This window comes from Marmota monax, unplaced genomic scaffold, assembly GCF_021218885.2.
Source record: "Marmota monax isolate L192 unplaced genomic scaffold, Marmota_monax_Labrador192_F-V1.1 WCK01_AAM20220418_F8-fsc00108, whole genome shotgun sequence".
Classification (NCBI taxonomy): domain Eukaryota; kingdom Metazoa; phylum Chordata; class Mammalia; order Rodentia; family Sciuridae; genus Marmota; species Marmota monax.
The window spans coordinates 5284650-5311051 of NW_026694593.1; the positions used below are offsets into that span (position 1 = coordinate 5284650).

Sequence of the window (26402 nt, forward strand, 5' to 3'; positions counted from 1 at the left end):
AGTGAGATATTCCTCATGACGCAGTTAGGCTTGTTTGGACAAATGTAGTTGTCCTCCAGAGTTTAACGTCTCCTCCTGTGTGTGTGTGTGTGTGTGTGTGTGTGTGTGTTGGGGATGGATTCTGCCACTGAGCCACATCCCAGCCTCCCGATTTTTTAAATTTTTTGAGACAGTTTCTTGCTAGGTTGCTGGGGCTAACCTCAAACTTGCAAACCTCCTGCCTCAGCTTTCAGAGTTGCTGAGATTCCAGACATTGACCACTCTGTGCCCTTTATGCTTGGTATTGTTGCACCAGAGTGGAGTAATCTTTTAGGGCTCAGTTCTCCCCTTCTTGCATGCCTTACTTAAGCTAAGATGCTTTGGGGCCATTGCTAGTGCCCTAGTATTGAGAAAAGAATGGAGGATCTTTCCAGTTACCTGACTTCATTAACTTTCAAACCAAGATGTTAAAGAAAGAATGAAGAAAAAAAAATGCGACTGTAGCCTTTGGAAGTTCTCAGAGGAACAAATTTCACAAATACAGTTCTTGCCCTGAAAGTGGTCATAAGCAAAAGGGGTGAATGATCCTCAGGTTTAAATATAGTCCCAAAAGAGAAGTACAGCCATCCCTCTGTGTCCAGGGGGATTGGTTCCAGGACCTCCCTATATCAAAATATGGGGCTGGAGTTGTGGCTCAGTGGTAGAGAGCTCCTCTAGCTCATCTGAGGCACTGGGTTTGATCCTCAGCACCATATAAAATAAAGGTATTGTGTCCATCTACGACTAAAAAAAAAACATTTTAAAAAATATGCAGATACTGAAGTATAAAATGGCATAGTATTTACATATAACTGCCACACAGCCTCCCTTATACTTTAAATCATCTTGACTACTTATTATACTTAACACAGTGTAATAATGATAAGGAAAAAAAAAAGTCTGTACATGTTTAGTACAGAGGTAATTGCCCCTCAAACATTTTCAACCTGCAGTTGGTTGAATCTGTGTGTGTGGAACCAGCCCATGGATATGGAGGGCCCACTGTACATATAATAGAAATTTAATCTTGTAACTGCAGATAGCAACAACTTACAGGTTAAAGTCCTGGTTGTAGTTTAATTGTAAAAAATGTTCAGTTATTAGTATCTGTAAGAGTATGGTGACTTCTTTGCCAAGAGTGTCTAAGTTGAATTCTTACAGATAGTGGAAGCGACTTTGTTGCAGTGAGAGCAACAGTCCTGGGATTCTACCATTTGTTTTGTATGTGACCTTGGCAATTCAACAGCAGTTCAAAGCCTGTTTCTTTTGTAAGGAATGGAAAGAACATATGCCAATGGGGATTTGTAAAGCATCCTAAAAATACAGGTTTAAATTGTTTAGTGGGAAACAGTTATTTGCCCAAAATAAAGTAGGCCATTACCAAGTATGTGATTCATTAATACTCATGAGATACCTCTTTCTGACAGACAGTAGTGAGTAATAAATTAAGGGGATGAATTAAAAGAAATAATTATTGCTGACAAAGAGAGGTAAACACAACCTCGATTAAGGAATCTGCTGATGGTTTTTAAAAATCAAAATATTATCTCAAACTTTGTCTTTAGAAAACCCAGAATGTGCCATCAGGAGGATAGAGTCCTCATCCTTGGGGATTTCTAAGCTGATTTCTCAGAAGCATCCTGGGAGGTTATAGAGAAACCAGGGCCCCAGCAGGCAGTCCATCAGCTTATGTAAGGCTTTGGGGACCTGACACTCAAAAGGTTCCATAGTCACAGAGCTCAGAAAGCTGTTTAGCATCTTGAGTTCTTTGGGGGCTAACTCACAGGGGCCTGAGCTATTACTGTCACTCAGACTTGTGGCTCCTTGATGCCACCACCACACAGGTGAGTCATTCTTTGCTACTTAATCCAGCAGTTGACCCTTTAGAGTGGTTGACTCAAGCTGGAATAGGGTCTTGCTAAATTGCTGAGGCTGGTTTTGAACATTGTTCCTCTTGTCTCAGCTTCTTGACTTGCTGATTATAGATGTACATGACCACACCTGGCAGAGGTCACATATAGTCTGCCTGCCTGCCTTTCTTCCTTTCCTTCCCTTCCTCCCTTCCTTTTTTGGTATCAGGGATTTAACCCAGGGGTACTCAACCCAGTTATATCCCCAGACCTTTTTATTTTGAAACAAGTTCTCGATAAATTGCTCAGGGCCTCGCTAAATTGCTGAGGTTGGCTTTGAATTTGCAACTCTCCTGCCTCAGCCTCCCAAATCGCTGGGATTATAGGCATGTGCCACCATGCCCAAGCTCTATTTTAATCTTCTATATTTTCTACCTATTGATCTCTTGGGAGTAGCGAATTCTCACAGAGAAAGAAAATCTTAGGGAATTTGCTCTAGTTCATGTTTTTTTTCCCCATCATTTAAGAACATCATCCATCAGCTGGGTGCACTCCTATAATCCCAGTGGCCCAGGAGGTCAAGGCAAGAGGATCAAAGCTAGCCTCAGCAATTTAATGAGGCTCTAAGCAACTTAGCCAGACCCTGTCTCAGAATAAATAAAAAGGGCTGAGGATGTGTGACTCAGTGGTTTAGAGCCCCTGGGTTCAACCTGTGGTACAAAATAAAAAAAATCACCCATCAGAGAACTCTAGGTTTCTGTCTCTCCAATTCCCTTCAACCTCCCTTCCTGTCTTCCTGATGATATCTCTCACCAGGATTTTGATTTGAAACTACTCTTAGTTATTTGCTTCTCAAGGCTCTTCAAGTTCCTGCTCTTTTTCCTTCAGCACAGCAAAGCCCTAATGTACATTTATGAGGCACTTGTCAGAAGGAAATCATAATTAATATATGCACAGTATTTGTTGACTATACGTATTTACCAAAAGCCAATTATCACCAGGTAGCCTAGCATATGCAGGTGTTCAATTTCCTAAATACAGACTTCGAGAGTTTGCCTGGAGATTCTAGTTGTTGAATGCAGATGTTAGTATGTCCTTGAATTTGGTGTCATCCTCCTTTTAAAAAGAAAGGTAACCTGATTGCCATTGGAGTGACACTTGAGAGCCCTATACACTACATGGGGACACCTGTTAGCTAGCCAAATAAGTTTGTTCTACTGTGGCTATCAATGGGGCTTGAGCTACTATTACCAGACTGTTCCTTGTATTTACCTAATAAATGTGTGCTCATTAGGACTGAGGCAGCAAACACAGGAAATAACAGAAGCTGAGAAGCCAGTAGAGCAAACACACTCTTTCCAAGCCTCCCTGAGCCTATAGTTTTTTTCCCCTACTTCTCAGTATTGACTCCCACACAAGACACAGAATAATTTCCTTTAGCTCCTATTCTCCCCTCTTGGTAGTTTGCTTTTAGAGAAAGGGTTGAGGGAAAAGTGGAGGAAGGAAAAATGTACATTTAACAAGGCCAGTCAAAAGCTTTCTTTTTTCTCATTTCTCTTCTTGCCTTGAGTTGCTCAGCCTGTCAAGAACACCAGGCTGAGACAGATAGCTAGTTATGGGTATCAACAGGATCAGAGACTAGATATAATTTTTGCCTAAGAGATTAAAAAAAAGCTATTCAATGATACTCGAAATGGTAAGACTTTGACATTTTATTAAGAAACATCTTTATTTTAAATGATAGTACAAAAATTGTATATATAATATAGATCTGTATAGGTATGTATATATATATATGTATATATATATACATACATAAATGCTCATACACACAGACATACAGACTTCCTCATCAGACTCAAACTCTATCCTAAATTTAAAAAAGTAGGATATTTAAGTTTTCCTAAAAACATGCTGTACATAAAGCTGTCAGACAACCTGAAAAACTGAGGACATTGTGAACAGAATGTAGGGGCACTCCTCCCTGCTGCCCCCCACCAAATGGCCTTGGCAGAGGAAAGCATGTGGGGCAAAGCCAGGAAAGAGTTGTTACCATCATTATTGATAGAGCAACATGCCTGAAACCAACTGGGAAAGCACAGTTAAATAGAGGGTGTGACCTAGATTAATTATCAGAAACAAACTGCATCAGAATAAACAAAATATATGGTAGGGAGGGGAGTGGAGAGAGAAAAGATAAGGCCCAAGGATTTAAAATGACCTACTAATTAAGTTCTAGTGCCTTAGAAAGACTTAATGAGATAAAAACAATGAATCACAAAAGCAGAAGCAGTAGAGTGGGGGCAGAGGAAGGGAGAGAGAGAGATAGATAGGGAATCACAATTCCCTGCTATTAACAAACCAAATTGCTACTGTAAGAGTCTAGGAATGTCACTCTATTCCCTAGTCCTAGAGAGGTTAAAAAAAATTTTTTTTTTTAATTAAAAAGGGTTGCACCAGAGGCTCAAAGTTATTTAATTCTAATTCATGCCTTTCTTGTTCCTGCTGTCTTGGTAAATAAATTGGCGTAGGAAATAACTACTAACTCAGAAGGGGGAAAGAATCATCACATAAAATGGAGATGGACAGAAGCCTAGAGTACATACGTACAGGTGGGCTTGACATGCATTCCATTTTAAAGTTCCTTTCCCAGTCATCCAGAGATGGGTCTGGACCGGAGTGGAGAATAGGAAGCCATTCTCTAATAAATTAGGACAAAAACTGATTCCCAGTCATTATTAAATTTCTAGGAGTTCATTACATGCCTCAGGTCTTCTAGCTCTGGAGGTCCCTAATGTTGTTAGGAAAGAGCCACACAAGCTTTCTCAAAATGAAGATCATTTCTCAAAATAAGATTTCTAAACTAGGAAAATGGATGTAGGGAATATCTTCCTTCTGCCATGCTGCCTTGGCTCTCTATCTGGTGAGGTTTTTCCCCACTGAGGGATGAGATTTTATAAATGTCAGTCAAAACAGCTTCCACAAGAGTGAAAGGAGGCCTGTCTGGTGAAGGGGCAGCTCCATTTCTGTCCCTACTCAGCTCTGAACCTTTCACATACACGATGTCATCACACTGTCTGCTGAACAAATTCCCTTTAAAGCCAGGCGCTGGCTCTCCCGAAGCCTCACCCCTCTGGTTTCTCTTTTTGCCTATTAAAGCACATCTCTCAGAAGCAGGCAAAGTAATGCTTTCTCTTCCTCCGTGCATTCACTGAACCCAAAGAAACCCTATGTGTTTAATGAATAAAAAGTTTTCCAGGTTACACCTGGTGCTTTAGAGCAGAACCTCAAATAAACGAAGAGAAAATGGGAAAATACATATTTATAAACATACACACTAACGTATACCAGCAAAGGGGTTCAGAAACTATCCTCATCATACAATACCCAACTTCAAATGGAGGGACCTCTGAGAAATTAATTTCTTTTACATTAATATAAAGAAAGAAATCATTTTGTATACAGAGATTTCTAGCATCACAAAACAAGCAAAAATTTTAATTATGCAATAGTAAGGCTGAAGAAGAAAGAATGCAAAGTAAATAGCTAAATGTATATCTGACAAGAGAAAAAAACATCTTTAAGGACTGAGTTCAAAACACAGAAAATCCTAAAGCCATGTTTTTCAGTATTTCAGTCAAGGGATCTCAACTCTGGCATTACAATTAAGAGATCCCACAGAGGTAGTAGTGGGAAGCAAAATGCATATTTATATGTTTATAATTAATTTCCCTGAAGCTTTGGAAAAAGGTTTAAGACCAAAATGCAAATGTAGGTTCTAAAATTCTTGACTTTAATACTGATACAATTAAAGCAGCTTCATTTTAATGTAGAGAACTATCCTAAACTCCAAGTTTCTCCTGCTCAAGGACCAACTCTGAACCACCTTACTTCTCAATAATCCAACCTTGCCAGTAAACTAATTGTAATCCCCTAACTCAGAAGACCTAACCCACATTTTCCTAACTTCCATGACTGACCCAGAAAGATATGAAAAATTCAGACATGGTATTGTAGTACTGCATTCAATGCCGAACTTCTGATTCTACAGAGCATCCTGAGCTACCATTCTCTTCATGGCAGTATAACTGTAGACCAAATCCTATTTCCCCTCTAGGGCATGCTAAAAGGTCTATTCCAAGTAAATAAAAATTAATACCTTTTTCCTCTCCACCCCTTTACAGACATTTCCCTTCTTTCACTCCCTACTCCAGCCTCTCCAATAAGAAAATAACCTGTTTGTATTAGAGACTTTGGGAGAGGAGTGGAAGATATATTCCTCAGAAAGAGTAATAAGAATTCCTAAACAGTTCCCCCCCAAAGTGGGACTCTCTATGCTCAGAAAAGAGTGCTAGGTGGATATTCCCTACTACCAATCAGTAAATAGCCCAGAGAACGAAGTAAAGTTTCAATTTTTTTTTTTTTTTTTTTTTGCAGTACTTGGAATTGAATCCAGGGGTGCTTTATCACTGAGCTATACCCTCTGACCTTTTTAATTTTTTAATTTTGAGACAGGTTCTTATTAAATTCCCCAGGCTGGCCTCAAACTTGTGATCCCACTGCCTCAGTCTCCCCAGTTGCTGGGATTAAAGATGTGTGCCACCACAACTGACTAGGTTTAGATAATTTTTGCAGCTAACCTCTCTCTACTCCCTCAATGGGGGGAACAGCACCAAAACATAAACAAAAGATATCTAAAATGGTACTTGGTCCCTCTATACTTACTTAAGCTAAGACTCTGAAATGCCACAGAGCAGTTTATTGTTAGTACCTGGTTCCCAAAAGGACTCAGAAAAAAAAGAAAAACATGCAAACAGGACAAGGATGATATGACAGTAGATACTAAAATTTCATCCTTAACTTTACCTAGGCTTCTCCACTTCATATCCCTGTCATCCCCAACAGCCGAGAATAATCTGTGATCATCTGGGAAGTGCTAGATACATGGAGAAAACCTAGCTAATGGCCAATAGCCAAGGTTAATTTCAAAACTGGTATTTTGCTTATAAATGTCTAATAGCCAATTCTGTTTTTTAAATTTAGTTTGGGGAATTATATTTTCAGTCTATTTTGAGCTCAAAATGATTCTGCATCTTCAGAACACTGTAGCAATTTACTTTACTAATCAAGGTAAACAGAACCATGTTAACTGTCAAGTTTTTTTCCAAATTAAAAATGCATGTTTTCCCCATGATCATTAATTGAGAAAACCATATTCTAAACAGTCATTCAAATGTTTACTTGGCACATCTCCCTCTGGTTTCTTCTTCTAATAATTTACAATAAAGCAAGCAAGTCTAGAATAATGAGAGCCCAATTTCAAAGGCAATAACCTCTGCAATGTAACCTCTCCACAACCTCTCCCTCCCTCTTTCTTCCTCCCTCCCTTTCTCTCTCTCCATCCATACACCCTCTTTTTTTTTTTTTTTTTTTAATACTGGGGATTGAACTCAGGGACACTTAGCCACTGAGCCACATCCCCAGCCCTATTTTGTATTTTATTAGAGGCAGGGTCTCACTGAGTTGCTTAGTGCCTCGCAGTTGCTGAGGCTGGCTTTGAACTTGTGATTCTCCGGTCTCAGCCTCCCAAGCCGCTGAGATTATAGGCATGCGCCACCACACCACCCTTTTTCTTTTGAAAAAACTGCATGATGACACACAAAGAAAACCCAGCAATGAGACACTTTCCAAAGTCTCTGGGCAGCAGGAGCAGGCATAGTGGGAGAAAAGGGAGGAAAGTAAACAGGACAGAAACTTTGGTTCCGTAATTTATGGCACTGATAGTTATTCCCTTGTCAGCATACACTGAACACCAGTAAGGCACAAAGCTCTGTAGCAGGTCAAAAACAGAGCAGCTGACTCATCCTAAATCAAATGGAAACAAACTATACATCATCAGCATTGTTCTTTGCCACCCTCCTTTGTTTTGCACTTAAGAGGACATAAGCTCCACAGAAAAGCAAATGTGTCCTAAGTGACACAAATTCAACAAAGTTTTATAAAATTAAAGAGTCTGAGCCTGATATTACATAAATAATGTTTGGAAGCAAGTTGTATGGACAACAGATTACCCTCCTGATTGCAATTTTATAAAATCCAGCCAGTGCAAAGTTAGTATCCCAAGACAAGAGTTCCATAACCCTGCCAGCCTCTTTTAGGCCACCTACCAGCACTCAAAATACAGACTGGGGAATTCAGGTATTATGTAAACTTCTACACATACAAGTTTCCTTTCCAGTTTTTAAAAATTCAATTTCAGTTTCATTCTTTTTTTCTCATCCTTTCTTTGTGGTGCTGGGGATGAATCCAGGACTTGGGGCATGCTAGGGACCTGTTCTACCACTGAGCTACATCTATATCCCTAGCAGTTTCAGTTTCTTACACTGGCATCTGAGCTATGGACACAAATTTATCAAGTAATTAAAAAATTTTTTTCTAGTGATATTAACTCAGGATAGATGGGAGTGCCTGCTCCTTTGGAAGTGGAATATATTCCTTTCCTCTTCCCCGAAGCTTGCTTCTAAATTCCCTCCTAATTAGTTTTATAAATTTAAGGCAAATTTTCAGGTCACTTGATGGTATAATTACTAAAGGCTTTTGGTGTATATGCATTAGGAGTATTATCTTAAAATCTTTTGATACAAAGTCAGTTATTAAAAAAAAAAAATCAACGTATAACATCTATCACTTTTACCTGTATGCTTAAAGCAACAATGTGAGCTGAGAAACTTGGTCCTTATTCTCTCTTGGCTCCCCAGGAGAAGCATTCCCTAAATACAGCTTCGAATTTTCCAGTTGTATACAGTTTTCCTGGGCCCAAGCATTGTACCCTGCCATAGTTTTCTTGTTAAGGACATCCTTAATTTTAATACAGTGTTTGTGCTCTGTATTTTCTTCTTAAAAGATGAACACAGGGCAAGTTGTGGCCCTTATATGTTAAGATGAAACAGTTTCCATGGAAACTCCAGTATGAGGCTCTGTGGTCCCCCCTGACCTAGACACTTGTGTTTCTCTTTCTTCCACCTCCCCCTCTGTGACTATTAAGGCATCTATCTCAGCTACCTCTTCCACCATGGTGAACTCAACTCCATTGGGCTGCTGCCGGGCCATAGCCTCCAGTTTGCGGCGGTACTGTTCTGCCTCCTGCTCTTTCTTTAGGAGCTGGTGTCGATATTCCTGGGCTCTCCGATTGGCCTCCTGGAGTTGCTGCTGTAGTAACTCTCTTTCTCTGCCTTCCTGTAAAGTAAACCATATCACCACCAGGTAAGAATTCCAGATCACAGATTATCCAGAAAGTAGACAAAAAGATGAAGAAGGGTTCAGGCTTCAATATTACACCTTCTGATTCTTTCCTTTTTCTTCTCTCCATCATGGCTAAAAATCACATTACCTCGCCTTCCTCCATACTGTTTGCCATCTCTTCTATCCTTGGTTTCTTTGCCAGTGGCAACTTCTCTACTTCTTCTTCCTCTTCCTCTTCAATTACAGTCTCTTCTGCAACCTGACCAGCAGGTACACTTAGAACTATAAGCCAAAGAACACCAATTGGAGGGGATGAATACACAGTAAAACAAAGAGGCTTTGCTTGCTTTTTTGTACCAATTTTTTTTTTTTTTGTATTGAATATTGAACTCAGGGGTGTTCAACTACTAAGTCACATCCCAGCCCTTTTTATTTTTTATTTTAAGACATGGTCTCACTAGGTTGCTTACAGCCTCACTAAGTTGTTGAGACTGTCTTTGAACCTGCAATCAGGCTCCTGCCTCTGCCTCCTGAGAGCTACTGGGATTACAGGTGTGTGCCACCACACCTGGCAGGTTTTGCTTCCTTTTAACTAGAAAACAAAGTGAAATACATTCTTTGACGTATTGTTTTTCATATCTCTTTAGATTTACAATCAAAAGATAAGGCATGGCCATGCAGAGAGAAACAGGATTAAGGAAGGACTAAGCAAGGCTCAGGAAGGTATAGATTTTTAAGCCCAGAAACCACACAGGTAAATCCCAGGTTTGAGGCTCTTACATAAAGAGATTTGACTCCAGCAGGGTGCAGTGGCACAGGCCTGTAATCCCAGCAGCTCAGGAGGCTGAGGCAAGAGGATCGCAAGTTCAAAGCCAGCCTCAGCAACTCAGTGAGTTCCTAGGCATCTTAGTGAGACCTAGTCTCTAAATAAAATATAAAAAAGGGCTGGGGAAGTGCTCAGTGGTTGAACACCCTGGGATTAAATCTTTGGTAGGAAAAAAAAAAAAGATATTTGACTCTAGTTTAGTAGCTATGACCATCCAGTTTATGATTTCTGTGGGAATAATCTGTCTAAAGAAGGCCAGGATGCTGGTGGTATAGCTCAGGGATAAAACATACACTCAGTATGCATGAGACCCTGGGTTCAGTCTCCAGAACCAATAAAAATTTAAAAAGTCAGAAATCCTTATATACAATTATTGAGAAACTTCTTTTGTTAAAAAAATATTTAGGGCTGGGGATGTGGCTCAAGCGGTAGCACGCTCGCCTGGCATGCGTGCGGCCCGGGTTCGATCCTCAGCACCACATACAAACAAGGATGTTGTGTCCACTGAAAACTAAAAAAATAAATAAATATTTAAAAAAAAAAAAATTTAGTTTTTAGTTGTAGTTGAACACAATATCTTTATTTTTATGTGGTGCTGAGGATCAAACCCAGGGCCTCGCACGTGCTAGGTGAGTGCTCTACCGCTGAGCCAAAATGCCAGCCCCAGAAACTTCTAATGAAAGCAATTCACCATTATACCTAAAATAGTTATTTCTCTTCCCATAGATAAGTGAGAGAAAAGTTGACATGCATAAAACATACAAAAGTTTTAGAGAAAAACTTGTAAAAGAGAGAGAAAAGTTGACATGCATAAAACATGCTTTACATACCTATAAGAATGGCTAAAATTAAAAATGCGATAATACCAAATACTAGAGAATGTAGGGAACTAGATTGTTCATAAATTGCTAGCAGGGATGTAAAATGTCACACCTAGAAAATAACTAGCAGTTTTTTACAAAACTAAGTATGTACTTACCATATGACCCAACAATTACACTCTTGGGCATTTACTCCCCCAATTTGAGAATTCATGTCATATAAGAACTTGTATGAGAATTGGGCTTGATGGCAGCATGCTTGTAATCCCAGCTGCTCCAGATGCTGAGACAAAGAATCAACACTTCAACGTCAACCTCAACAATTTAGCAGGCCCTAAGCTATTCAGTGAGCCCCTGGCTCAAAATAAAAAAATAATAAGGGCTCATCAATGGTAAATTGCCCCTGGGATAAATACCTAGTACCAAGGGAAAAAAAAAATCTGTACATGATTACGCATAAAAGCATTATTCTTTGATAGCTGAAAACTGAAAAGTATTTTCAAGTATCCTCAACAGGTAAAAATATGGATGTACCACAACATAATAGCATGGGTATACCATAGCACAGTATGGATGTACCATGATATTTATTATACTCAGCAATAAAAAGGAATAAACTATTGATACAAACAACATGGATGGATCTTAAGAAAATTAATTATACTGGGAGTAAAAAGGCAATTCTCAAAAGGTTACCTACTACATGATTCTATTTATTTAAATGGTGTGTGTGTGTGTGTGTGTGTGTGAGACTAGTGATCAAATTCAGGGCCTTGCATCACATATGCTGGGCAAATAAATACTCTATCACTGAGCTGCATCCCCAAGCCACATTTATATAACTTTTTTTTTTTTTTTTTGTGTGTGTGTGTGTTGCTAGGGATCAAACCCAGGGCCTCATACATGCTAGACAAGCATCTTACTACTGGGCTATATGAGGTATATCCCAAGCCCTATAACTTTTTTTTTTTTTTTTTTGGTACTGGGTATTGAGCCCAGGAGTATTTCACCACTGAGTTATATACCAACCCTTTTTATTTTGAGACAAGGTCTAGATAAGTCACTGAGGGTCTCATTAAGTTGCTGAGGCTGGCCTTGAACTTGCCATTCTCCTGCCTTGGCCTCCCGAGTCCCTAGGATTATAGCTGTTACCACCACATCGGGTTATTGAAAAGACAAAAAAATCATAGAGAGAGAACAGAATAGTTAGTGGTTGCTAAGGGTTAGAACAGAATGGGAAGGGAGGTGGCTGTGGATATAAGGGTATCACAGGGATCCAGTGATGGAACTGTACTGTACCTTCACTCTGGTGGCTCTTGTACAAATCTACACATATATTAAAATCACACAGAACTAAGTGCACATACATATACAAGAATGCATGTAAAACTGGAAAGGTCAGTGAATTATAACAATATCAACTTTCTTGGAGCTGGGGTTATGGATCAGTGGTAAAGTCCTCACCTAGCACGTGCGAGGCCCAGGGTTCAATCCTCGGCACCATATAAAAGTAAATAAAATAAAGGTATTATGTCCATCTACAACTAAAAAATAATTTAAAAAAATATATCAACTTTCTTGTGAAATTATAATATAGTTAGGCAAACTGATACCATTGAAGAGAAACTCGTTGAGGATATAGATTTCTCCATAGTATTTTTTAGAATGATACATGAATCTTATGATGGTTTCAAAATAAAAAGTTATTTAATTTATTTATTTATTTTTTAATTTATTTTTTTAAGAGAGAGAGAGAGAGAATTTTAATATTTTTTTTTAGTTCTCGGCTGACACAACATCTTTGTATGTGGTGCTAAGGATCGAACCCGGGCCGCACGCATGCCAGGCGAGCTCGCTACCGCTTGAACCACATCCCCAGCCCCAAAAGTTACTTTTAAATAACTTTTATAACTCAAAATAAATTTTTTTGGGGCCAGGTGCATTGGCACATGCCTATCTCAGCGATTTAGGAGGCTGAGGCAAGAGGGTCACAACTTCATAGCCAGCCTCAGCAACTTAGCAGGGACCTAAACAATTTAGTAAGACCCTATCTTAAAATAAAATATAAAAACAGCTGGTGATGTCACTCAGTGACTAGTGAGCAACATGAGTTCAATCCATGGGCTCAATCACTAATACCAAAAAAAAAACACCTTTTTTTTTTTGGTACTGGACATTGAACTCACGTGTGCTTTACCACTAAGTTACAACCCCAACCTTCTTTATTTAGCTATTTTTTTTTTTTTTTAATACCTGGTTGAACTCAGGGGCACTTAACCACTGAGTCATATCCCCAGTCCTTTTTTTTTATTTATTATTTTGAAACAGGGCCTTCCTAAGTTGCTTAGAGCCTTGCTAAACTGCTAAGGCTTTTTTTTTTGTTGTTTGTTTGTTTGTTTTTTGCGTGATCAAACTATTTATTTATAAGGTTCTATTAAAATTAAATTTTTAATTAATAGTACACTGATACAAAAGTAAATTTTGCTATCCTCTTTTAAGCAAGATTTTCAAGTAATTCACAAAAGATAGTAAAAGGTTTTAGCCACCTTTGAAGGAAGTTAAAAGAAGAAGGGAGCAAGTGAGAAAAAAAATTGATCTATGTGCTTTGTGCTGTTTTTATTGGGTCTGGCTTTTAGAAAAATGAGTCTTGAAAAAATTGAGGTCTTTCTATAGCTATGTGGCTTTTCTGTTTGTCTTTAATATCTTTTGTCTCTCTGATTTTTTTTAATATTTATTTTTTAGTTGTAGTTGAATACAATACCTTTATTTCACTTATTTAACTTTATGTGGTGCTGAGGATCGAACCCAGTGCCTCACGCATGGCTGGCGAGTACGCTACCACTTGAGCCACATCCCCAGCCCTTGTCTCTCTGATTTTTTAAAAAATATTTTTTAGTTGTCAATGGACCTTTATTTTATGAGGTGCTGAGAATCGAACCCAGTACCTCACACATGCTAAGCAAGCGCTCTACTACTGAGCCATCACCCCAGCCCTGTCACTTTGGTTTTATTTCATAATAATCTGTGATCCTATTTTGATTGCTTTAAAACTTTTTTTGTGTGTGGTGCTGGGGATTGAAGACAGGGCTTTGTGCATTCGAGGCAAGCATTCTACCAACTGAGCTGTATCCACAGGCTGTTTTAAAACTTTTTGATGTGTTTAGCAGTTTCCAAAATCAAATTTCAAAATGAAGCCTTTCTGAACAAAAACTAACCTTGGGATTTCCAGGAGTACTGGAAGTCTAAAAGCAACATATTAGACCTAAATTACAAGGAAGCATTATCAAATAAGGATGCTTAAGGCTGTTTTTTTTTAATATTTATTTTTTAGTTGTAGTTGGACCTAATACCTTTACTTATATATTTATTTTTATGTGGTGCTGAGGATAGAACCCAGGGCTTCACATGTGCTAGGTGAGCACCTTACCCCTGAGCCACAACCCCAGTCCCCCCACCCCACTAAGGCTGGTTTTGAACTTGCAATCCTCCTGCCTCCCTCAGCATCCCAAGTTACTGGAATTACTGGAGTGTGCCAACATGCTCAGCAGTCCTGTGTATTTTTTTGAGACAGGATCTATCTAAATTGCTGTGGGTAGTGGTTGCAGTTATAGCTCAGTAGTACAGTGCTTGTCTAGTACCTGTGAGGCACTGGGTTTGAGCCTCAGCACCACATAAAAATAAATAAAATAAAGTTACTGGGTCCATCTACAAATTTAAAATTTTAAATAAATAAATACATTGCTGAGGGTCTTGCTAAGTTGCTGAAGCTGGCTTCAAACTTGTGCTCCTCCTGTCTTAGCCTTTCAAATTGCTGAGATTACAAATGTGCGCCACATGCCTGACTTTATTTTGTCTAACTATATGTAAGGCACCAATATAAAAAAAAAAAATTAGAGTTTAAAAGGGGCTAGGGATGTAGTTCTATGGTAGAGTGCTTGCATAGCATTGTGTAGGGCCCTAGGTTCAGTTCCCAGTACTGCAAAAAAAAATTTTTTTTTTTTTAAAGAGAGAGTGAGAGAGGAGAGAGAGAGAGAATTTTAATATTTATTTTTTAGTTATCGGCGGATACAACATCTTTGTTTTGTATGTGGTGCTGAGGATCGAACCCGGGCCGCACGCATGCCAGGCGAGCGCGCTACCACTTGAGCCACATCCCCAGCCCCGCAAAAAATTTTTTAAAAAAGAATTTATATCAAAATTTGAATTATAAGGGTTTAATTCCTATGCTATCTTCCTATAATACAGAGATCCAACAATTCAAATAATTTGAAAATTTAAAAATTCCCAAAATCATTTAGACCAAGTCAAAATTTTGGTGACAATAAAGGCAATTATACCAAGGCTGTGCTTTTCAACTTCCAATATTTTTAAGAAATGTAGTTGTAATGATTGGCTTCTTTTTCTTTCAAAGAAAATTTTTTTTCAGTGCTGGAAATCAAATCCATTGCCACACACACATGCTAGGCAAGGGCTCTACCACTGAGCAATATCCTCAGCCCTTTATTTTATTTTGAGACAGGGTTAGGCTGCCCTCAAACTTGAAATACTCCTGTCTCAGCCTCCTGAGTAGTTGGGATTATAGGCATGTATCACCACACCTGGCCAAAAATGATTTTTTTTTTTCATTGCCAGATATCAAACCCAGGGAAAAAGTAATTTTTTAATATGGCTGTTTAATTTTTTTAAAGAGACAGAGGTCTCACTATGTTGCCTACACTGACCACAATCTTTCTGCTTCAGCCTGTTAAGTAGTTAGGACTTCAGGTGGAGGCCACAGTGCTCAGATTTCAAAAAAAATTTAGGGCTAGGGGTACAGATGTATGGTAGAGCACTTGCCTGGCGGGCATAAGGCCCTGGGTTTAATGCCCAGCACCACCAAAAAATAAAATTAAAAAAACAAAAGAGCAGACACAGTGGTGCACACAGTAATCCCAGCAACTGGGGAGGCTGAGGCAGGAGGATAGCAAATTCAAAGCTAGCCTTAGCAACTGAGTGAGATCTTGTCTCAAAAAAATAAATATAAAAAGGGCTGCAGATGTAACTCTGTAGTTGAGAGCCCCTGGATTCAACCCCCAGTACCAAAAATATTTTTTAAATTAAAAAAAGTAAAAAATCATAGAAACATGTTAAAAAACTTCTACCCATCCCCAGCTATCCAGTAATCCTTCCCAGAAGGAAGCAATTTCTTTGATTTTAATTATTTATTTTTCACCCTTAGGAAGCAATTTCTTTCTAGAGGCATTCTAAGTCTAAATTTACATATATTTCCCCATTTGAAAATACAAAAATAGCACACTCTACACACTATCCTAAATCTTATACTTATTACTTGACAGTGGTGTATGTGTGTGTGTATATGTGGTACTGCGGACTGAACCCAGGGGCTTAAAAGGATACTAGGCAAGCACTTTTCCATTGAGCTACATTCCAAGATCTTTTATTTTGAGACAGGCTCTCACTAAATTGCTAGAGCTGGCCTTGAACCTGTAATCCTCTTGCCTCAGCCTCCTAAGAGGCTGGGATTATAGGCATGCACCTATTAGGCTCCTTTTAATGTTTAACAATTACAAAAATAATGCCGTAATGCATAACAGTATATAAGTCATTTCTGTGGGTTTAAATATAAATTAATAGAAAAATAACTGCTTAATCAAAAGGTATATGCATTTTGGGGGGGGGGCATAACTGGGGATTGAACCCAGGGATACTTTACCACTGAGCTACATCCCCAGCCCTTTTTAATTTTTCAGTTTGAGACAGGTGGCCCGGATTACAGGCATGTACCATTGTGCACTGCTTGCATCTTTAATTCTGAGAGATACTGCTAATTTGCTCTTTAGAGGATAGATTAATGCAAAAACTTACAAGTGATTTACAAGAGTGCCCGTTTGTCTATACTCTTGATAGTTTAGTGTTATCATGGGATCTCAGTACAATATTTCTTTGCATTTCTTGTTATCAGTGAAGCAGGTTGAACATTTTCACTTTATTTATTTATTTATTTTTTAGTTGTCAATAAACCTTTACCTTATTTATTTATATGCAGTGTTGAGAGTCGAACCCAGTGCCTCACACATGCTAGGCAAGCACTCTACCACTGAGACACAACCCCAGCCCCCATTTTCTTTTCTTTTTTTTTTAAAGAAAGAGTGAGAGAGAGGGAAAGAGAGAGAGAATTTTAATATGTATTTTTTAGTATTTGGCGGACACAACATCTTTGTATGTGGTGCTGAGGATCGAACCTGGGCCGCACGCATGCTAGGCGAGCGCGCTACTGCTTGAGCCACATCCCCAGCCCCATTTTCATTTTAATTTTTTTATTTATATATGACAGCAGAATGCATAATTCTTATTACATATAAAGAGCACAATTTTTCATATCTCTGGTTGTATACATAGTATACTAACAATTCGTGTCTTCATACCTGTATTTTGAATAATAATTATCATCACATTCCACCATCATTAATTACCCCATGCCCCCTCCCTTCCCCTCCAACCCCTCTGCCCTATCTAGAGTTCATCTGTTCCTCCCATGCTCCTGCTCCCTGTCCCACTATGAATCAGCCTCCTTATATCAAAGAAAACATTTGGCATTTGGTTTTTTAGGATTGGCTAACTTCACTTAGCATTATACCCTCCAACTCCATCCATTTGCCTGCAAATGCCATGATTTTATTCTCTTTTATTGCTGAGTAATATTCCATAGTGTATATATGCCACATTATTTTTATCCATTCATCTACTGAGGGGCATCTAGGTTGGTTCCACAGTTTAGCTATTGTGAATTGTGCTGCTATAAACATTGATGTGTCTGTGTCCTTTTAGTATGTTGTTTTTAAGTCCTTTGGTATAGATCGAGGAGAGAGACAGCTGGGTCAAATGGTGGTTCCATTCCCAATTTTCCAAGTAATCTTCATACTGCTTTCCATATTGGATGCACCAATTTGCAGTCCCACCAGCAGTGTATAAGTGTGCCTCCCACCCACCCATCCTCGCCAACACTTACTATGGTTTGTATTCATAATAGCTGCCATTCTGACTGGAGTGAGATGAAATCTTAGAGTGGTTTTAATTTGCGTTTCTCTAATTGCTAGTAATGATGAACATTTTTTCATATATTTGTTGATTGATTGTACATCATCTTCTGAGAAGTGTCTGTTCAGGTCCTTGGCCCATTTATTGATTGGGTTATTTGTTTTTTTGGTGTTTAGCTTTTTGAGTTCTTTATATACCCTAGTGATTAGTGCTCTGTCTGATGTGTGAGGGGCAAAGATTTGCTCCCAAGATATAGGCTCTCTATTCACCTCACAGATTGTTCGTTTTCCCAGCCCCCATTTTCATGTTTTCAAACGAGGCATCAGTATTTTCTGTGAACTATTAGTTCACACTATTTGATCTTTTAATTTTTTTTTTCAATTTTTTTTAGTTGTGGATGGACACGGTATATTTATTTATTTATTTTATGTGGTGCTGAGGATCGAACCCAGTGGCTCTGCCACTGAGCCACAACCCCAATCCTGATCTTTTAATTTAAAAAAAAATATTTTTAAGTTATACATGGACATAAAATCTTTATTTTGTTTATTTTTATTATCAAAAATGTGTTTTTGTTTATAAATCGGTGCTGAAGATCAAACCTTCACATGTGTGAGGCAAGTGCTCTGCCACTGAACCACAACTCCAGCCCTCTTTGATCTTTTTTCTATTACTGTATCAGATCATTGGTTTTTACTGACAAATTTTGTATATATTAGAGGAATTAGTTTTTTTCTGTTTCTTTTTCTTCTTCAAAGCTTGTTTCATCTTTTTTTTTTTTGAGAGAGAGAGAGAAAATTTTAATATTTATTTTTTAGTTATCAGCAGACACAACATCTTTGTTTTGTATGTGGTGCTGAGGATCGAACCAGGGCCACACGCATGCCAGGCGAGCGCGCTACCGCTTGAGCCACATCCCCAGCCCTGTTTCATCTTTTATCTAGCATTCTTCCATTTCCACTATTTGTCTTAATGCCTCCGTTTTAGGGGAGTGTGGTGTGGAGTGTCTAGAATATCTTTTTGTTTTTTTGTACCAGGGATTAAACCCAGGGGTGCTTAGCCACTGAGCTATATCCCCAACCCTTCTTATGTTTTATTTTATTTTGAGACAGGGTCTAGGTAAGTTGCTTACAGCCTTGATAAGTTGCTGAAGCTGCCTTTTTTTGAGATCCTCCTGCCTCATCTTCCAGAGCTGTTGGGATTACAGGTGTATGCCACCATACTCAGCTAAAATATCTTTTAATAATCAGAGATAACTCACCTTGCTGTCCATCTTGCATAGTTACAATAAATGGCTGGCCAATGGCTCCAGTAGGGATTGCAGTTTGGATATTACCCAAAGGGACTCCATCAGTTACTATGGTGATGACTCTCTGGCCTCCACTCCCCACCACTTGCTGGATTGATGAGTCAACAGAATTTCCCTGCACGATTTCCTCTGAATTGGCTAGAAATAATAAAAGTAAAATTTCAGCTTTTTCAAAACAGGAGTATAACAATTTCATCCTCCTTGAAACTGATATTATTAAGGGAGGGAGAAAACTGCAAAAGAAAAAAAAGTTAGGCTGGGCTCAATGATCACAGAAGTTTTTGTGGATAATGTGAAGTCAGAGGAGAAAAGAAAATAGAGAATGCACTAGAATAGTTTTTTTTTGGGGGGGTACTGTGAATTGAACCCAGGGTGCTTTACCACTGAGCTACATCTCCAGCCCCCACCCCACATCCCTGCTTTTTAAAATATGGTGCTGAGGATTGAATCCAGTGCCTCACTCATGCTTAGGCAAGTGCTATTACCACTGAGCCACAACCTCAGCACCCCATCCCTTTTTATTTTGAAATAGAATCTCACTAAGTTGCTTAAGGCCTTGATAAATTGCTGAGGCTGGCCTTGAACTTAAGATCCTCCTGCCTCAGTCTCCTGTGTTGTTGGGGTTACAGTTGTGGGCCATGGCATATGGTTTAAAATAGTATTTTCTACAGTGTTTTTATTAAGTTTATTAGTAGCTTTCAATAAAGATGATTTCTATGTATAAAATGTTAATATGTTTGAACTTTTTTGTTTATTTTGTACTAAGTATCAGAGGCTTTAATAGGCTAATGAGCATTGTGATTTTCTTATAGTGTGTAAATTATGGTGATTTTAACCAATATATTTGGAATCCATTTTTTTTTTCTTCTCTTACTGTTTTCTTTTTTACACTGGGGATTGAACCCAGAGGTACTTTACCAATAAGCAACATCCCTAGCCCATTTTGTTTTTTATTTAAGACAGGATTTTACTAAGTTGCCAACACTGACCTTAAACTTGCAATCTTCCTGACTCACCCTGCTGGGTCACTGTGCCAGGCTTAGAACCTTTTTTTTTCTTTATACAGTGAATCAAACCCAGAGGTGCTCTGCCACTGAGCTATATCTCCAGCTTTTATTTTGAGATAGGGTCTCGCTAAGTAACCTTGAATTTGTGATCCTCCTGAGCTGCCAATAATATACATGTGGGCCTCTTTAGTCTCCTGAGTTGTTAGGAATATAGGTATAGTCCACTGCAACCGACTCTTGGAACCCTTTTTTAGTGAGAATCTTTTTTTCTTTTCTTTTGGTCGTACTAGAGTTTAGGGCCTGCACATGCTAGGGTTGTGCTCCTCCACTTAGCTACATCACCAGCCCTTTGTGAGCATAAGTAGTCAAAGTATTGAAGATAGTAAACAAACTGTATGACAGGTATTTTCTCCCATCTGATAGATCAACAAGAGCTAACATTTACTGACTACTTTATGTGCCAGCTACCAGTCTAAGAGTTTTACATGTGTTATGTTGAATCAAGATTTTCAGTCTTAGCAGGACACAGTGGTTGGTGTACACCTGTAATCCCTGCTATTCTGGAGGCTGAGGCACAAGGATTGTATATTTGATGACAGCCTCAGCAACCTAGCAAGACCTTGTTTCAAAATAAAATTAAAAGGGCTACGGGCTAGACATGGTAGCAGATTCCTGTAATCCCAGTCTCAACGATTCAGTGAGGCCCTAAGAAGCTTAACAAGACCCTGTCTCGGGCTGGGGATGTGGCTCAAGTGGTGGCGCGCTCGCCTGGCATGCGTGGGCCCGGGTTCGATCCTCAGCACCACATACAAACAAAGATGTTGTGTCCACCGAGAACTAAAAAAAAATATTAAAAAATTCTCTCTCTGTCTCTCTCTCTCTCACTTTAAAAAAAAAGACCCTGTCTCATAATAAAAAATAAACATGGCTAGGTATGTAGTTCAGTGGTAGAGTACCAGGAAAGAAAAAAAAAAAAGATTTTCAGTCTGATTAATCAATATCCCTAATCACTATTAGGGGAAACAATTCCTGTCATTATGACATTTCTCGATCTAAAGAGTCACAGGTAGAATCCTGCAATAATAAGTGGGATATGAACCACCCATATAAGATACATTTGGGAAGAATGCAAATATATCATTCACATCTCTTAGAAACAAAGAATAGTTAAATGTTAGAGCTGAAAGGAACTAAAGACCTGGAAAAGTACAATGATTTATCAAGATCCAAGAACAAAACAAAAGATTAGCAAGAATGAGTTTAATATAATGTTTTTAGGCTGGGCATGGTGGCAAATGCCTATAATCCCAGTGGCTTGGGAGACTGAGGCAGGAGGAATGAGAGTTCAAAGCCAGCCTCAGCAAAAGTGAGGCACTAAGCAACTCAGTGAGACCCTGTCTAAATAAAATACAAAATAGGGCTGGGGATGTGGCTCAGTGGCTGAGTGCCCCTGAGTTCAATCCCTGGAACCCCCCCCCCTCAAAAAAAAACCCCATATATATATAATGCTTTTCCCTCTGCTGTACCACTCTCTCATACATGTCTGAGGAGATATGTTTATGAATACTATCAGTCAGAAAACAGGACTGAATTGGAGGAATGTTCTCACTACCCAAATGTAAACCCTAAGACTTCTCCCTTTGTAGACCACTTGGTCTGATTAAGTGACTTGAAAACTCTTTTTAAGTATGAGAAGGGTACAGTGTCAGGCACAGTGGTATGTGCCTGAGATTTGGGAGGCTGAGGGAGGAGGATCACAAGTTCAAGATCAGCCTCAGCAATTTAGTGAGACCCTGTCTCAAAATAAAATTTAAAAAAGGACTGGGGGAATAAAAGGACTGGGAAGGTAGCTAATACAAAGTAGAACATTCCTGGGTTCAATCTCCAGTACTACAACAACAACATTGGAAATGCCAAAGCAATATCAATATCTCCAGTAAAAATAAAGCAATCCTAGCTTAAGTACATAGGATATGATGATAAAAAAGGTAGCAGTCCCATGAATTTTGATACTTTAGTACAAGATATCTAGCTGCTATTTTGAATCATTCTATGATGGCATCAGTCAAAACATAACAATAACTTTTAAAAGTCTGCTAATACAAAACTAAACATTTCAACCTGAATCAAGTGGAATCAGGGCAAACTTCAAGCTGTAAAAATACAAAGGAAGAATTCAGTCATTGGTATTACTCAGTTATCTGAAAATATCTCAATAATTTTCCTTCTGATGTTCTGTGACATTCAGTATGTGGAACATACTAAATGTCTATATATCCATTTTCTTAAGTGCTTCTAATTAATTACAATTCTTTAATATATTTCATGCAAATTAAATCTGCTGGAGATTTAAAAACCAAAGTAGAAATGGTAATTCATCCAGCAGACATCCCCTACCTACCTGTGGCTCTGTGTGAATTGGAGAGGGGGGCTGATGCCTCAGCAAGGGCTGCAAGGGTGGCCAGCACTGAGGTGGTAGAATTTGAGAATTGTACTGTTGAGGCATGGGGGTCACCTATTTTAGTAAAAAAGGCAAATGAGGTACAGTGGAGAGAATACATTGAGGCACACTAAAAAATAGCTTATTAAATCAAAAGTTTAGCTTTTCAATCTAATGTCCTTAATCTTGTTCTCCAATCCAAACTGATATAAAACATTTACCACAGAGTTAAAAACTCTTTTTAAGCTGGGCACACGCCTGTAATACCAGCAGCTCAGGAGGCTGAGGTACGAAGATTGTTTCTAAAGCCAGCTCCGCAATTTAGCAAGGCCCTAAGGAACTTAGTTAGATCCTATCTCAAAATAAAAAAAGTAAAAAGAGCTGGGGATGTGGTTCAGTGGTTAAGCGTCCCTAGGTTCAATCCCCAGTTCAAAACAAAACAAAACAACCCCACCTCTTTTAAGATCTAAAAAGTGTTTCCTTTGAAGTAGATTATGTTGATATACTCTGGCTACTACATGCACCTCATTTGATCATTCTCTTGGTAATGCCAATGCTGAATATTAGTGGTCAACATGCCACAGTTGCTGCCCACTCCTTAGGCTGGCTATTCCAGACTCTGGTTAGAAGTCTTGAAAGCATGCCTGACCCAACCTAAGCAATGGTTAATGGAGCCGACTTTTCCTGCCCTCTGTTCTACCATACTACCTCTGTTCACTAGCTAGACAGATGAGAAGAATAGGACTGACCACTAGTGTAAGGACAGGTAAAAACCTCAAGTTCCACATACTGAATGTCAAACTGGAAGTAAAATGGATTAATATTAAAAATAATAATTATCGACTTTAGTTAATACATGATGAGCTGTTTTAAAAACACCCTTTTACTCTTATATCTGTGTGTTAGTCTCACAGCTTAGTTCTATAAGGAAAGCATATTAGATTTGGCAACAGGGCATGACTAACTTTATGAACCAAAAGAGTTGCTCAACAGTGGTAGAAATCTAAATTTTATAAAATGAAGTGCATTCTGACTTTCACTATAATTTTGGAGATACTGATTATGTATTATGGATTTCTTGCCTTTTAGCTGCAGATATGCCATTCTTTACCCGGTGTCAAAGCTAGAGCTGGACGCTATAAACACTTTCTGTTAGCTGGCATGAGATTAAGCTTTGTCATTATAAAAGTTGTTGCCACTTTCTGTATTGGCTAATCCTATATTCTTTTTTTTTTTTTTTGGCAGTAGTGGGAGTCAAACTCATGGATACTTTATCATTTTATCATTGAACTAAACCCCAAACCCTTTTTAATCTATTAATTAATTTAGCACTAGGGATTGAACCCAGGGTGCTTTATCACTGAGTTATATACCCAGTCCTTTTTACTTATTTTTTAAAAATGAATGTTTTTGTCCCTTATTTATATGTGGTGCGTCAAACCCAGTGCATCACACATGCCAGGCAAGTGCACTACCACTGAGCCACAGCCACAGCAACCCCCCACCCCGCCCCACCCTTGAGTCCTTTTTATTTTTTATTTAGAGAGAGAGAGAATCTTTAATATTTATTTTTTAGTTTTTTCGGCGGACACAACCTGTTGTTTGTATGTAGTGCTGAGGATCGAACCCGGGCCGCACGCATGCCAGGCAAGCGCGCTACCGCTTGAGCCACATCCCCAGCCCGAGTCCTTTTTATTTTAAGACAGGGTTTCATTAAGTTGCTGAGGGTCTTACTAAACTGCTGAGGCTGTCCTCAAACTTATGGCCCTCCTATCTTAGCCTCCAGAGTTGCTGGGATTACTGCTGTGAGCCACATGCCTGGCATCTGTTTTTGTTTGTTTATACTCCAGATGGAACCCAGGGGTGTTTTACCACTGAGTTACATCCCCACTCCTTTCAATTCTTTTATTTTGAGCCAGGGTCTGACTAAGTTGCTTACAGCCTGGCGAAATTTCTGAGATTGGCCTTCAATTTAGAATCCTACTGTCTCAGCCTCCCTAGTCCCTGGGATTACAGGTGTGTGCCATTATACCCAGCTCCAGCACTTATTTTTTAATTTTTGAGACAAGATCTTGCTAAATTGCTCAGGTTAGCTTTGAACTTGTGATCCTCTTGCTTCAGTCTTCCAAGTTGCTGGGATTACACTCATGCATCACTGTGCCGAGCTTGATTTAACAATTTTTAAATAAACAATACACATATATTTATTGATGTTATATATTTTAGAAATTTAGAAATTACATGTATACAAAATTATATTGTTGTTATACAGATCACCATGCAACTTGACTTCCAACTAGACTCTAATACACTTACCTTCTTTAAAAAGGCCCTGTTCGTTGAAGAAGATAATGCTAAGTGAAGTTAGCCAATCCACAAAAAATAACTGCTGAATGTTTTCTCTGATATAAGGTGCCTGACTCATAGTGGGGTAGGGAGGGGGAGCATGGGAGGAATAAATGAACTCAAGATAGGGCAGAGGAGTAGAAGGGGAAGGGAGCAGGCAGGGGGTTAACAAGGATGGTAGAATGTGATAGACATCATTATTCGAAGTACATGTATGAAGACAGGAATTGGTGTGAACATACTTTATATATAACCAGAGATATGAAAAATTGTGGTCTATATGTGTAATAAGAATTTTAATGCATTCTGCTGTCATTTATTTTTTTAAAAAAATAAATAAATAAAAATAAAAATGCCTTGTTTGTTTGACTGTGCTAGGGATTCAACCCAGGGCTTTATAAATGCCAGGCAAGCCCTTTCCAACTGGGTGTATCTCCAGCTCTAAAACTTACTGTTAATTTTTAAATTTTTTCACTACCTATGTTTAAAGATTTTTTTAAAATATTTTTTTAGTTATACATGGACACAATATCTTTATTTTATTTTTTTTAAATATCCATTTATTTCTTCGTTGTAGTTGGATACAATACCTTTATTTATTTTATATGTGGTGCTGAGGATCGAACGAAGGGTCTTGCACATGCTAGATGAGCACTTTACCGCTGAGCCACAACCCCAGTCCAGTTTATTTATTTTTATGTGATACCGAGGGTCAAACCCAGTGCCTAACATGTAAGAGGCAAGTGCTCTGCCACTGAGCAACAACCCCAGGCTTTAAAGATTTTTTTCAGCTTTTATTCTATCAAGAAATCAGTTATCGGGGCTGGGATTGTGGCTCAGTGGTAGAGCACTCGCCTAGCACATGTGGGGCTTTGGATTTGATCCTCAGCACCACATAAAAATAAATGAATGGAATAAAGATATTGTGTCCAACGATAACAAATATATATATATATATATATAAAGAAATCAGTTATCAGGGCTGGGGATATAGCTCAATTGGTAGAGTGCTTGCCTTGCATGCACAATGCTCAGGGTTCAATCCCCAACACCACACACACACACACACACAAAAAAAAAAGAAGTCAGGGGCTGAGGTTGTAGCTTAGTGGCAGAGCGCTTGCCTAGCATGTGTGAGGTGGTTGAGTACCTGACTGTAAAATACTTAAGGAGGGACTGGGGATATAGCTCATTTAATAGAGTGCTTGCTTCATGCACAGGACCTGGGTTCAATCCCCAGTACCACACACACACACACATAACAACAACAAAAAAAAAAACTTAAGGAAATCCCTCTTTTTTTTGTTGCTGTTTTGTTTTTTAATATTTATTTTTTAATTTAGGTGGATACAATATCTTTATCTTACATTTATGTGATTCTAAGGATCGAACCCAGTGCCTCATGCATGCTAGGCAAGCACTCTACCACTGAGCCACAATCCCAGCCCTGCTGCTCTTTTTGATACTAGGGATTGAACCCAGGGGTATTTTACCACTGAGCTACA

General features: G+C 38.7%; 1 protein-coding gene across 10 annotated transcripts in view; it reads right to left on the reverse strand.

The window, feature by feature from the left end:
* Positions 1-3565: 3565 nt before the first annotated feature.
* The window catches only part of Gabpb2 (GA binding protein transcription factor subunit beta 2), a 44916-nt gene continuing 22079 nt past the window's right edge, over positions 3566-26402 (reverse strand). For 9 of the 10 annotated variants that reach the window (XM_046421596.2, XM_046421589.2, XM_058571986.1 and 6 more), the window contains 4 exons: positions 22513-22626; positions 19057-19242; positions 9259-9392; positions 3566-9104 (listed from right to left, as the gene is read on the reverse strand). In XM_046421596.2, coding sequence (XP_046277552.1) covers positions 8805-9104; positions 9259-9392; positions 19057-19242; positions 22513-22626 — 734 coding nt within the window. In that variant the 3' untranslated portion in view covers positions 3566-8804. The remainder of the gene's footprint in view (positions 9105-9258; positions 9393-19056; positions 19243-22512; positions 22627-26402) is intronic. The other variant, XM_058571989.1, reaches the window with a different exon arrangement.